The 12,500-nt window shown below is 44.2% G+C and overlaps 1 protein-coding gene and 1 long non-coding RNA gene across 3 annotated transcripts in view; both read right to left on the reverse strand.

The window, feature by feature from the left end:
• The window catches only part of LOC138413690 (acylphosphatase-2-like), a 4,915-nt gene extending 2,884 nt beyond the window's left edge, over positions 1-2,031 (reverse strand). Inside the window, exons 1-3 of one of the 2 annotated variants that reach the window (XM_069539094.1) lie at positions 1,852-2,031; positions 1,410-1,426; positions 561-689 (exon numbers count right to left, since the gene is read on the reverse strand). In XM_069539094.1, coding sequence (XP_069395195.1) covers positions 561-682 — 122 coding nt within the window. In that variant the 5' untranslated portion in view covers positions 683-689; positions 1,410-1,426; positions 1,852-2,031. The remainder of the gene's footprint in view (positions 1-560; positions 690-1,409; positions 1,427-1,851) is intronic. The other variant, XM_069539093.1, reaches the window with a different exon arrangement.
• Positions 2,032-7,565: 5,534 nt separating this feature from the next.
• Positions 7,566-12,500, reverse strand: part of LOC138413640 (uncharacterized) — a 42,128-nt gene continuing 37,193 nt past the window's right edge. The window contains exon 8 of the long non-coding RNA XR_011246052.1: positions 7,566-10,778. This is a non-coding gene — a long non-coding RNA (uncharacterized lncRNA). The remainder of the gene's footprint in view (positions 10,779-12,500) is intronic.

Genomic DNA, 12,500 nt, shown 5'->3' on the forward strand with positions numbered 1-12,500 from the left:
GAGTGACGGCAGCACAGACACAGAAGTTGTTCAAAGTGTCGTCTGCATCAATCAAAACAGAAAAAGAATGGATGAAAAAATACTTTCAAAAATTCAAATCGACCACGAGACACAAAATGTTTTAAATGATTTAACATCACACGTCTTATTTTTTCTAACTCGTCTTCACTCGTTATTCTTTTAACTGTTTTATATTGTTTCAGTCCTGTTTCACTTTATTCTCCAGAAGTTATTAAAGTGAAAAACTGAAGTACTTTATCATTATGACATATTATAATATATGTACTGTATATATATATATATATATATGTATACGTATATATATACGTATATATATTTAATATATAGTGATTTACACGTCTCAGATTTCACTTGATGTAAAGTTTTGGTCTTTTTCTCTGGAAACTGTCTGTGACGTTGAGAAGGTGAATGACGCCACCTAGTGGCTGACTATCAGTATCACCACAGCTCTGTTAGTGTGAATCAAATGAATGAACCAACAGAGACACACACAGAAGTTGTGTTGTGTTGTGTATTTCTGTGTTTTGGATTGTACTCACATCTCCTCCACTTCCTCTGCAGGACCCTGGACTTGTCCCTGCACCGTCCCACTGCGGGTGTTCCTCACCCAGCCGACCAGGCCGAGCCGCAGGCCCTCCTGCTCCGTGTACTGAGGAGACATCGTCCCTCTGGTTCAGTCAAAGTCAAGCAGACATCAGAGAATCGAACACATGTTGTGGACGCTGCTCTGAGCTACATGCTAACGTTAGCATTTTAAAGTTTCTTCTGTTTTTGATTCAACAAAGAAAATTCAAAGTTTCAAAACTGAGACTTTGATATTTTCAGATTTTAATGATTCGACAAGAGAAACTGGAGAGACGCAGTTTAATGTTGTGTACATGTCTTCAGTTCAATGTACGTCCCCTCAGTGTCCCTCTCCCCTCTGGTCCCTCTCACCTCAGTGTCCCTCTCCCCTCAGTGTCCCTCTCACCTCTGGTCCCTCTCACCTCAGTGTCCCTCTCTCCTCTGGTCCCTCTCACCTCAGTGTCCCTCTCCCCTCTGGTCCCTCTCACCTCAGTGTCCCTCTCCCCTCAGTGTCCCTCTCACCTCTGGTCCCTCTCACCTCAGTGTCCCTCTCTCCTCTGGTCCCTCTCACCTCAGTGTCCCTCTCCCCTCAGTGTCCCTCTCACCTCTGGTCCCTCTCACCTCAGTGTCCCTCTCCCCTCAGTGTCCCTCTCCCCTCAGTGTCCCTCTCACCTCTGGTCCCTCTCACCTCAGTGTCCCTCTCCCCTCAGTGTCCCTCTCACCTCAGTGTCCCTCTCTCCTCAGTGTCCCTCTCACCTCTGGTCCCCAAAGTGAAACGAGTGGACAGACTGAAGTGAACTGAAACGTGTTTGGGACAGACTCACCATTCTGAAACAGACTCCTGTGGAAACAACAAGAGACACAGTTAATTTAAATATGAAGACATTAATATTGATTATTTACTGATTTTAAAAACTCTTGTGGAAAATAACAAGATTCTTTTTAAAGCTTCTTCTATAATATTCTGGAGGAGGAAGATTTGAGGATTAAAAGTCTTAAAGGTTGTCAGGAGAGATTCACTTCAACATATTGAACAGATTCATCAGTGATCAAACATATGTTTTGATTTCCACTGGTGAAAAGACTCAGTTCACTGTGTTTTCAGTTTCAGATCATGTCCTGCAGAGCTGCAGCGAAAACCTGCGTCTGTTTCTAAAATAAGAAGCAACAGATCATTTTACAGCCTCGACTGAGACCCAGCAGAGAGGAGAGGAAGAGGAGGAGGAGGAGGAGGAGAGAGAGAGAGAGAGAGAGAGACATACAGACCCTGAACGTGACCGAAGATTTCAAAATCCACCGACACCAGTTTCCTTCCAGCTGCTTCACACATCCTGAGAGAGAACAGAGGGAACAGAAGAAGAAGAAGGAGAAGAAGGAGTGAAGGCCTCTGCTCTCTCTCCCTCCTCCTCACCCACATGTTCACGTCTCCTGGGGCTGATGGTCTCTGTAGTCCAGTCGAACTACATCTACACTGACTCACACACACACACACACAGACACACACACACACACACACACACACAGACACACAAATAAAATGTGACATGATTTTTATAAACTTTAAAATCTTGATGTCTGAAGTGTCTCGTCCTCCAGGTCCTACATGAAGACATCTGGACGGACTTCAGGTTCTTTAAGACTGAAGAAGTTTTCAGAAACAACGACACGAACTTTAAATAAGAAGAAAACTTTGATGAAACTGTGGAAAAAAACTTTAGGATCAGAAACATGTGCAGTGTTCGATTGTCCACTAGATGTCACTCACAGCTCAACAAATCCAGCAGGGAGCCTCCACACACACACACGCACACACACGCACGCACACACACACACACACTGTACTGTATGTTATATGTATTTATATATTTGTACTGTATTTGTCCAGACCATCTAGGAACAGAGTGATTTTACCATCATGTCTCAGTTTGAGCCTTTTCAACACCACATAACACACTATAATCTCTACACACACACACACACACACACACACACATAGTACAATTAGGGCAAACATAAACAGACAGTAACCCCCCCCCCCACACACACACACACTAATATGTGTTCTAATCTGTGTGTGAGTCAAAACAAACACCAGAATCTAAAGACGCTTTAAATCCAACACACTGCTCACATGTGTGTTCATCACTGTGTCCGTCTGCACAACACACACACACACACACACACACAGACACACACACACACACACACATAGACACACACACACACACACAGCACCTCAGTGTAGCAGTAGTATTGTATTATGGTTGTACTGTTGTAGTAGTGTAGTAGTATTGTAGTGTGGTTGTACTGTTGTAGTAGTGTAGTAGTATTGTAGTGTGGTTGTAGTGTTGCAGTAGTGTAGTAGTATTGTAGTATGGTTGTACTGTAGTAGTGTAGTAGTATTGTAGTGTGGTTGTAGTGTTGCAGTAGTGTAGTAGTATTGTAGTATGGTTGTACTGTAGTAGTGTAGTAGTATTGTAGTATGGTTGTACTGTAGTAGTGTAGTAGTATTGTAGTGTGGTTGTAGTGTTGTAGTAGTGTAGTAGTATTGTAGTGTGGTTGTAGTGTTGTAGTAGTGTAGTAGTATTGTAGTGTGGTTGTACTGTTGTAGTAGTGTAGTAGTATTGTAGTGTGGTTGTACTGTAGTAGTGTAGTAGTATTGTAGTGTGGTTGTACTGTAGTAGTGTAGTAGTATTGTAGTGTGGTTGTACTGTTGTAGTAGTGTAGTAGTATTGTAGTGTGGTTGTACTGTAGTAGTGTAGTAGTATTGTAGTGTGGTTGTACTGTAGTAGTGTAGTAGTATTGTAGTGTGGTTGTACTGTAGTAGTGTAGTAGTATTGTAGTGTGGTTGTAGTGTTGCAGTATTTAAACATGAGACATGATGGATGCTGAAATGAAATAAACAGATTCTTTTAATCAGCAGTGAAGTAAAAAGATTAAATTCAGACTCAGAGAAAATAATAACTCAGTTAACGGCTCGTCGGTTTGAATCCCAACTGGAGCCAGGAGGTCAGAACGTACAGGAACATCAAGTACAGAGGCAGCACGCTTCAACACACACACACACACACACACACACACACACACACACACACACACACACACACACACACACAGTACAGAGACAGTGAACATATAAAATAGAATTTTACTCAGAAAATAAAATATAAAAGTGAAAATGATGAAGAAACTTTGATTTAATTATGAATTCACTGTAAATATTCACAATAATTAGAGAAACAAGATAATCAGAGTTTAAGTTAAAATATATGAATACAGACGGTAAATAAAGATCTCTAAACATCTCTATCGCCCCCTGGTGTCTGGCTGCAGTGTACCTCCTCCATGTTAGCAGATGGGACACGTAGACGTTGAATAAATGTTTGTCAGAGATGTTTCTGTCGTTTCAGCTCGTTCTCATCTCACTGACGTTTGTTCAGTTTGGTTTCTTGATGACAGAACTTCTCGGACTCTAATCAACGTCCAAGACACAAGATGGCGGCGCCCGTGTCCAAGATGTTACGGCTTCATGTCTGTACAGTGGCGGTTTATTTCTCTGTTTACGAGTTAAACCACGACGAGGTTCATCATATGAAGAGACGACGACTCAAGAGACAACAATCACAGCTCATTACGTTGAATTAGCTTCAGCTCTGTGTTCTCGCTCCGAAACAAATACCAGCGGTGGTCCTGACGCTGGCTCACAGTGTCGTACAGACAGCTAAGCTCTCTCTCTCTCTCTCTCTCTCTGTCTCTCTCTCTCTCTCTGCCCCCCCTCCTCTCTCTCTCTCTCTCTCTCTCTCTCTCTCTCTCTGCCCCCCCTCCTCTCTCTCTCTCTGCCGTGGGCTGGTGTTGTGCTGACAGCTGGGGACTCTGACATGAAGCCAAGATGATCGCTCCTGTAGAAATATTTACTACACACAACCACAACACAGAGAGAGAGAGAGAGAGAGAGACTCATAAATGTAGAGCATATGTATCCCCAGACACACACACACACTCACACACACACACACACACACACACACACACACACACACACACACACACACACACTGTACTTCATCACCAAATTGCTTGTACATGTAGATGAGTTAATCCAGATCAGGATCCAGATTCACACCAAACTTCACCTGTTCACATATTTCATCAGTCTACACACGCACACACACACACATGTAACACGTGTGTGTGTGTGTGTGTGTTCACTCTACATTCCTCTGTTCAGCTGAGTCAATCTATGTGTCCATACTGTACGTGGGCATCTGCTGTGTGTGTGCAGCCAAATGACTATGTGACGTAGTGCATGTGTCCACGTGCCTTGTGTTCACACTTGTCCCTGTGTGTGTGAGTGTGTGTGTGTGTGTGTGTGTGTGTGTGTGTGTGTTTACACTTGGATGAGCCTTCTGTTCAGCGTGCAGTCGCTCCCAGTGAGCTGGGTTTTTAGGTCGCAGTGTTCTTTCTGCTGCAGCCTCACACACGTGCACACACACACACACACACACACACACACACACACACACACACACACACACACACACACACACACACACACACACACACACACACACACACACACACGTCAGGGGAAGATGTTGGGCGCTATTAGGTGCTGGGCCGCCGAGTTTGGGGGGTGGGGGTGGTTTGTGTGTGTATATGTGTGTGTTTAGGGGGTCCCAGAGGTCTTGTCATGCATACGGGCGCAGAGCCAAGCTGAGAGGTTGTGTGTGTGTGTGTGTGTGTGTGTGTGTGTGATGCTGGAGGGTGTAAAACCTCCACTGCTGTGTAACATGTCGACTCTTTTTAGTAATGTCATCCAACGCACTCATACACACAGTTACATGCAGGAATCTACGTGAGCAAAACCCTTCCACACACACACACACACACACACACACACACACACACACACACACACACACACACACACACACACACAGTGAGAAAGTGAAGCAGCAGATGTGTGTGATTGGATGTGAGTGGACAGCAGCAGCGCTCTCTTGCATTAAGGCTACAGGACGTATATTAGATACATTACGGTCACTGGGTTCATGTTATACTATATATTAGATTCTACCCTGCGGCTCTTCACCACGAACGTCCTCACGTTTAGTGATGTAACTGGCTCCACTGCAGGTCCAGCTCAGCTCTGCAGAACCGAGGAGACAAGCTCGTCCTTCACATATAATATATATAATATATCTACAGTATATATACAGTACATCATATTTATCTACAGTATATATACATATACAGCTATAACGTGGTGTTATTACGTCTGCAGGATCCTTTGCTTCATCTTCCCTGAGCCTTGTGGTGCTGCTCTGGAAAAACGTGCTGGAGGAACTTTTACCTTCCTGAACATTAGTTCTGGGTAAATAAATAAAATATATAAATAAATATAATTTCATGACGGTTTTCTTTTTGTGACTGTGGATGCAGCCCCACATTTATATTGATTCATATAAATAAAGAAATAGATAAACATCTGTTCTGTGAACAGTCTCTTGTCCAGAGTTGGATGTTTGGAGTCTTTTCATTTGTAATGAATCATTTAATAACATTTAAAAACCTCTCATCTAATATTTCTGTGGACATTTTAAACTTTACTGCAGAAAACAGTAGGTTGACTTAGTTCAGAAGACATGTATGTGTGTGTGTGGGGGCATTTGCATGTGCATGTGAGTGTTCGTGTGTGTGTGTGTGAGGATGTGTTGCCAACCCCAGTTTCCAAATTGACCTTAATCAAAGGACACAGCAGCAGTGGGCTGCTACAATACACACAAACCTGCAGGGTGGGGGAGAAACCACACACACACACACACACACACACACACACACACACACACACACACACACACACACACACACACACACACACACACACACAGCAGTGTGAGCTGGCGGCTGCGTATGAGAGAAAAAGCAAAAGAACATTTGTCCGGTCAGTTGGTGTCTGACTCCAAACAAGAAACAGGATTCCTCTGTGTGTGTGTGTGTGTGTGTGTGTGTCTGTGTGTGTGTGTGTGTGTGTGTATAAAAGGTACTTTAAAACTAATTCAGTGTGTTCATGTAGCTCAGTGTCTCAAGAGCTGAATCTGAATCCTAGAGAGAAAGACACAGAGACAGAGACACAGAGACAGAGACACAGAGACAGACAGAGACGCACAGAAAGACACAGACGACATGAAGCAAAGGACTGAGTCACAACTCAAACATCTGTCCATGAGGGACTCCAGTCGTCCCCTTGTCCTCCAGATGTTTCCTCTCCAGACAGCTGGGTTGTTTTGACGTTCCACTGACCGTCTCTGCTCCTCGTGTCTCCTCTCCTGCCAAACCAGGACTCAGTCTGTGGAGGAGAGAGAAGAACGTCTTCTCTGATCAGTCTGACGATCATTTCACGACTTCAGCTTCACACGTGTCGTTAGTTTTCACCTGGACTTTGACCTCGTCCCGTCAGTCTCTCGTCCTTCACCTCCCTGAGCTTCTCACCACGTACGAGCACCTGCACGTTCCAGGTATAAACTCTAAAACCATGAAGACGCAGCTATGAGCTGGTTCCTATGAAAGAATAATGTGTGAGAATGTGTTCAAGCTCACGTCAAAGAAGCAGCTGCAGGTGGAACGAAAGATGAAATATTAAACCATGGACGTGAGTTCACAGTCAAACATTATTCATGAATCTGCTGGAGTTCATCTTCGTCCACAAACATAAAAACAAAGATCTGGAAACTGGTCCCAGTCCCACTAAAGAGCATGAACAGTAAATAAAGATGGACGACACGTGTCCACTTCCTCCCACTGTCCAGAAACGGAACTCTCAGGAGCTTCTGGTGGTTAATGTCCACTGCTGACCCGGACAATGTCCTGCTGCTTCTTCACAGGACAAACACCGACTCCAGGAAATGTCCACAACTATTCTCTGGACTTACAAACAGTCGGTGATGATCTGTCCCATGGAAACAACCCCCCCCCCCCCCCCCCCCCCCCCCCCACTGTGGTTACAGTACGTCACCATCTCTGACCTCACGACCTCAGTTAGACCCTGCAGCTAAATCCTGAGCCGGGAGGGCACGGTGGTAAAGCGTGTCGAGCTCCAGCTGCGGCGTCATGAATAAGTCAGATACTGTCCGAACCTCAGGCCCATGGCAGGTCCCACAGAGACGTCCCACAGAGACGTCCCACAGAGACGTCCCACAGAGACGTCCCACAGAGACGTCCCAGCCGAGACGTCCCGGCAGAGACGTCCCACAGCGTCACTCTGATGAATCATTCACTGTGTATATATATAATCTATATTAGAACGTTTACACATGTATGTGTATAAATACATGTATGTGTATAAATACACAGTAACTACACTGTAACTAAAGTTTTAATATTTCATTGAACATATCAAGTGTGGAACTAGTGAGGATATCATTGTGGTTCTGTTCACGATGTTCTATGTTCCAGTTTCATGGTTCTGTGTCTGCTCTGTTATTGTGGTTCTAGATTTGTTCTATTCTCATGGTTCTATGTCTTTTCTGTTTGTTTGGTTGTTGTTGTTTTGATCTTTCCGTTTCTGTACTGTCTTTCGGTTCTATCTCCCTGGTTCTATGTCTGGTGTAGTGATGGTTCTATCTCCCTGGTTCTATGTCTGGTGTAGTGATGGTTCTATCTTCCTGGTTCTATGTCTGGTGTAGTGATGGTTCTATCTTCCTGGTTCTATGTCTGGTGTAGTGATGGTTCTATCTCCATGGTTCTATGTCTGGTGTAGTGATGGTTCTGGTTCTATGTCTGGAGTAGTGATGGTTCTGGTTCTATGTCTGGTGTAGTGATGGTTCTATCTTCCTGGTTCTATGTCTGGTGTAGTGATGGTTCTATCTCCCTGGTTCTATGTCTGGTGTAGTGATGGTTCTATCTCCATGGTTCTATGTCTGGTGTAGTGATGGTTCTATCTCCATGGTTCTACGTCTGGTGTAGTGATGGTTCTGATTCTATGTCTGGTGTAGTGATGGTTCTATCTTCCTGGTTCTATGTCTGGGTGTAGTGATGGTTCTGATTCTATGTCTGGTGTAGTGATGGTTCTATCTCCCTGGTTCTACGTCTGTTGTTTTGCAGCAGTGTTCTCTCGGCCGCTCCCTCCTCCCGTCTGTCTCCACCCGGCTGAACTCTGTGTGAACCTTCTCTTGAACCCTGGATGAACTTCACTAAACTGACCCATTAATCTGCTTTGGGTGCGTCGCAGGATCTACGGCGGCCCGGGAGCGACACGCCGAGCAGCTTCAGAGTCAGCAGAAGCAAAACCACTTAGTAATGACCGACACCGAGCGGGTCACACAACAACACGAGAGAGGGGATTGCATAAGAGGAGGAAGAGGAGGAGGAGGAGGAGGAGGAGGAGGAGGAGGAAGAGGAGGAGGAGGAACCTCAGTAAACTGACTTTGAGAAACAGATGCACGATTATCAGACTTTATTTAAATGAAACAAATCTATAGTGTTCTATGTTCTAACGCTTCATAATAACATAACAACTGTTTGAATATTGATTATTAATTATCAGCAAACTTCCTCATATAAATAATCATTGTGATCCAGTTAAAGAAGAATCATTATTCACTTATCTAGTTTTGATTATTAATTAAATGAATATTATAAATGATCAACTGTGATGTTCATGGTGTTTATTGATTTATAAACAGTAAAGAATTAGGGATGGTAACATTCTATAGAGATAAATGTGTTTTGGATTTTTAAAACAAAAATAAAACATTTATCATAAAAAATAAAGATTATAATTAATATAGATTCATAATCAAACAGTTTCTAGTGTTTTTAATGTGTATTAGTATTTTATATTTCTAATGATTTGTTTTATTTACCCTCTCTGATCTTTAAATAATGTAAAACTGTATTAAAATATTATCAGTACTATGTTTATATGTTTATTTATTAAAAAATGACAAATAATAAAAACAAAAGTCCATGAACCTAGTGTTTATTGCAGTCGTGTGTGTGTGTCTGTATGTGTGTGTGTCTGTGTGTGTGTGTGTCTGTATGTGTGTGTGTGTGTGTGTGTGTGTGTCTGTATGTATGTGTGTGTGTGTGTCTGTCTGTATGTGTGTGTGTGTGTGTGTTTGTCATCCTTCAAACCTCCAGCTTCGTTAACGGGATCGTGCAGAGTGAGGTCACGTGTCTGTTGTGACCTCGTGGACGCTAACGAACAAAGGAAGTTAATTCATCTGCTTTTATTTTCTGCAAAGATTTAGAAGATACACACACATGTAAACATAGTGTGTGTGTGTGTGTGTGTGTGAGAGAGATGTGCAGAGGCAAAAACTAAACAAACATACACTCACCAACCTGGCACTGCTGGGCGCGCACACACACACACACACACACACACACACACACACACACACACAGTTGTCTAATGTAGGTCAGTGTGTGAACATCCCAGATACAACAGAGTGAGGGGGGTTGGGGGGGTGGGGGGGCAGAAAAACATCCAAATGAATGAATCAACCGAATGTTTTGATTTGTAACGGACGCTCGGTCTGTGTCTCTGCCTCGTGGCAACATGGACGCTGGGTCGCCGTGCCAACCAGGCCTGTCCTCCTCCTCCTCGTCATTCTCTCAATGAAGAGCGCACACGTGTCCCTGCACTGTGTGTGTGTGTGTGTGTTTGGGTGTGGGGGGGAAGCCTTGCGGGTGGTTGCATGTATGAATACATTCAGCCTGTGTGTGTGTGTGTGTGTGTGTGTGTGTGTGTGTGTGTGTGTGTGTGTGTGTGTGTGTGTGTGTGTGTGTGTGTGTGTGTGTGTGTGTGTTGGGGGGGCTCTACTCCAACACTCTATTAATAGCAGTAAACTCCAGATGACCCCGGCGCTGCCGGCGAGTCAGCCTGATTTAGTTTGGCGTCTCTCGGTGTAACGGCTCAGCCTGTAATAATATCACCAACATGGACGACCAGGACGCTGCTCTCTCCAGAGGGAGTTGCCGCGGTCGCGATCGCCCCCCCACTGTTAACGTGCTTTGACAGGTAGTAAGTTCTCGTCCTTGGCTGAAGCTCCGTCCGCCTCCTCTTCCTCAAACACTCTGGTTTGAACCGGAAACCTTCCCGGTCTGGATCACGTCAGGCCGATGAGCGACGCTGTCATATCTGTCAGAGTCGGTTTGAAGCCGGGCTGGTGACGGACGGCTGCAGGTTCCTGAAAATCAAAACAATAAGGTTGATAGGACTTTGTCAAACATCCGGCGAGAGCGTCGTCCGTCCTGGAAATCCAGGAGCTCCAACCTTCAAAACTGTGATGACAGAGGTCAGAGGAGGAGCCGGCGAGGAGGTCGGCGAGGAGGTCGGCGACACGGCGGCGGGGTCACGAGGCAGCTCATGCTTGAAAAACAGCGTCAGTGATCGTCGGTACTGACGGACAAACTGTCATGTCTCATCACGGTCGTACACAAACTGTCCATGAACGACTCGGTTCACGAAATAATGTGGACGAAGAAAGAAAACAAACCACAACAAACATTATTTCAAATCTCTTCATCGTCCAACGTGTCCTGAGTCATCAAATCAAATCTGAGGAGACGAAACAAAGATTTTCAGCCTCAACGAGACTCCAACTTTATGATGATGTAAAGAAAAGTTTATGTAAATCTGCTGAGAAAATCAAACACGTTGAGAAGATGCAGAATCTGAATCTGGGTTTTGTTCAGATCACAGTGACGCTCGTCTGTGAACCCAAACAAACAGGAGCGATGATGAAGAAGAGACGTTGAGACGTTGGGGTCAGTTTGTGGCTCACAGCTGATTTACCGAATCAGGGACGTTCACCTGCTTCTGTTACAGTCGACGTGTGTGACATCATCCAACCGTCAGTGTTTCCACATCGAGCTGCGTTCAGAAGACTTGACTGAAACGTTCAGATCTCATGTCTCTGCTTCCAAAGAGCAGAAATGTTTCTAGAATTTAATTTCGCATGAAGTTAAAAGTTTGAGCAAACGAGCCGACTGTGCAGAAACAGAGCAGCTGATGTAAACACGAGGAATCTGCCCCGGAGTCCAACAAGTGAACGTTTAAAAGCGTCCTGAGGACAAAGTCACGTCCCAGTGAACAAACGCTGGATGAATTCATACGAGCTGGAACATAAGGACCAGCTGCTCTCAGTGGGATTTTAATCTGTAATCCTGCCTCAGCTAAAGCTTCCTTTTCCTGTTTACTTCCATTTACACATGTCGCGCTGATATGTACAGTGTTCTGTGCACACGTGGCTGCTCCTGACATCATTATTTCATACTGAGATAATTATTTCATGGGCATTAATGATTTACTGACACACACACGACGAAAGCTTGACTGAGACATTATTGTTTTAATCGTTAGAAACAAGATGTTTGTCTTGTTTTTTTTAAGTAAAAATCACAAAAGCAAAGTTTAGAATCTAACTTTAAACTTTCCTCAGAACAAATCAGTTTATCTGTGATTCTTTTCTTCAGCTGCACCGATAATAAAAGTGGAGGATGCGAATGTTGACTGATTTCAAATGTGAATCATATTCAACACTTTTCCTTTTTTAAGTTTGTTTGGTCCGAAACAGACTGAAAATAAAGATGGACGACGTGACAGCTGCCTAAACTAGAGCCACATCACCTGGATCGCCCCCTGGTGGCTGTCTGCAGTACAGCTCATGAACCCTCCTCCTCCATGTTAGCAGGCGGGACATGAACCAAAGTAATAACTCAAAGTAGACGTTAAATAAAAGTTTGTCACAGATGTTTCGTTCTTCTCTCTCTGATGATTGTTCAAGTGTTTCTCATCCGTTTGTTTATTTAGTCGCTGATGATGTAAAAACGGGCGGAGACGTCATGATTGGTTGAGAGTGTGTATGGGCGGGATCTTAATGACACAGCTCCGCCCCACGATGTTTCAG

The sequence above is a fragment of the Paralichthys olivaceus genome, chromosome 14 (assembly GCF_024713975.1).
Source record: "Paralichthys olivaceus isolate ysfri-2021 chromosome 14, ASM2471397v2, whole genome shotgun sequence".
NCBI classification, from domain to species: domain Eukaryota; kingdom Metazoa; phylum Chordata; class Actinopteri; order Pleuronectiformes; family Paralichthyidae; genus Paralichthys; species Paralichthys olivaceus.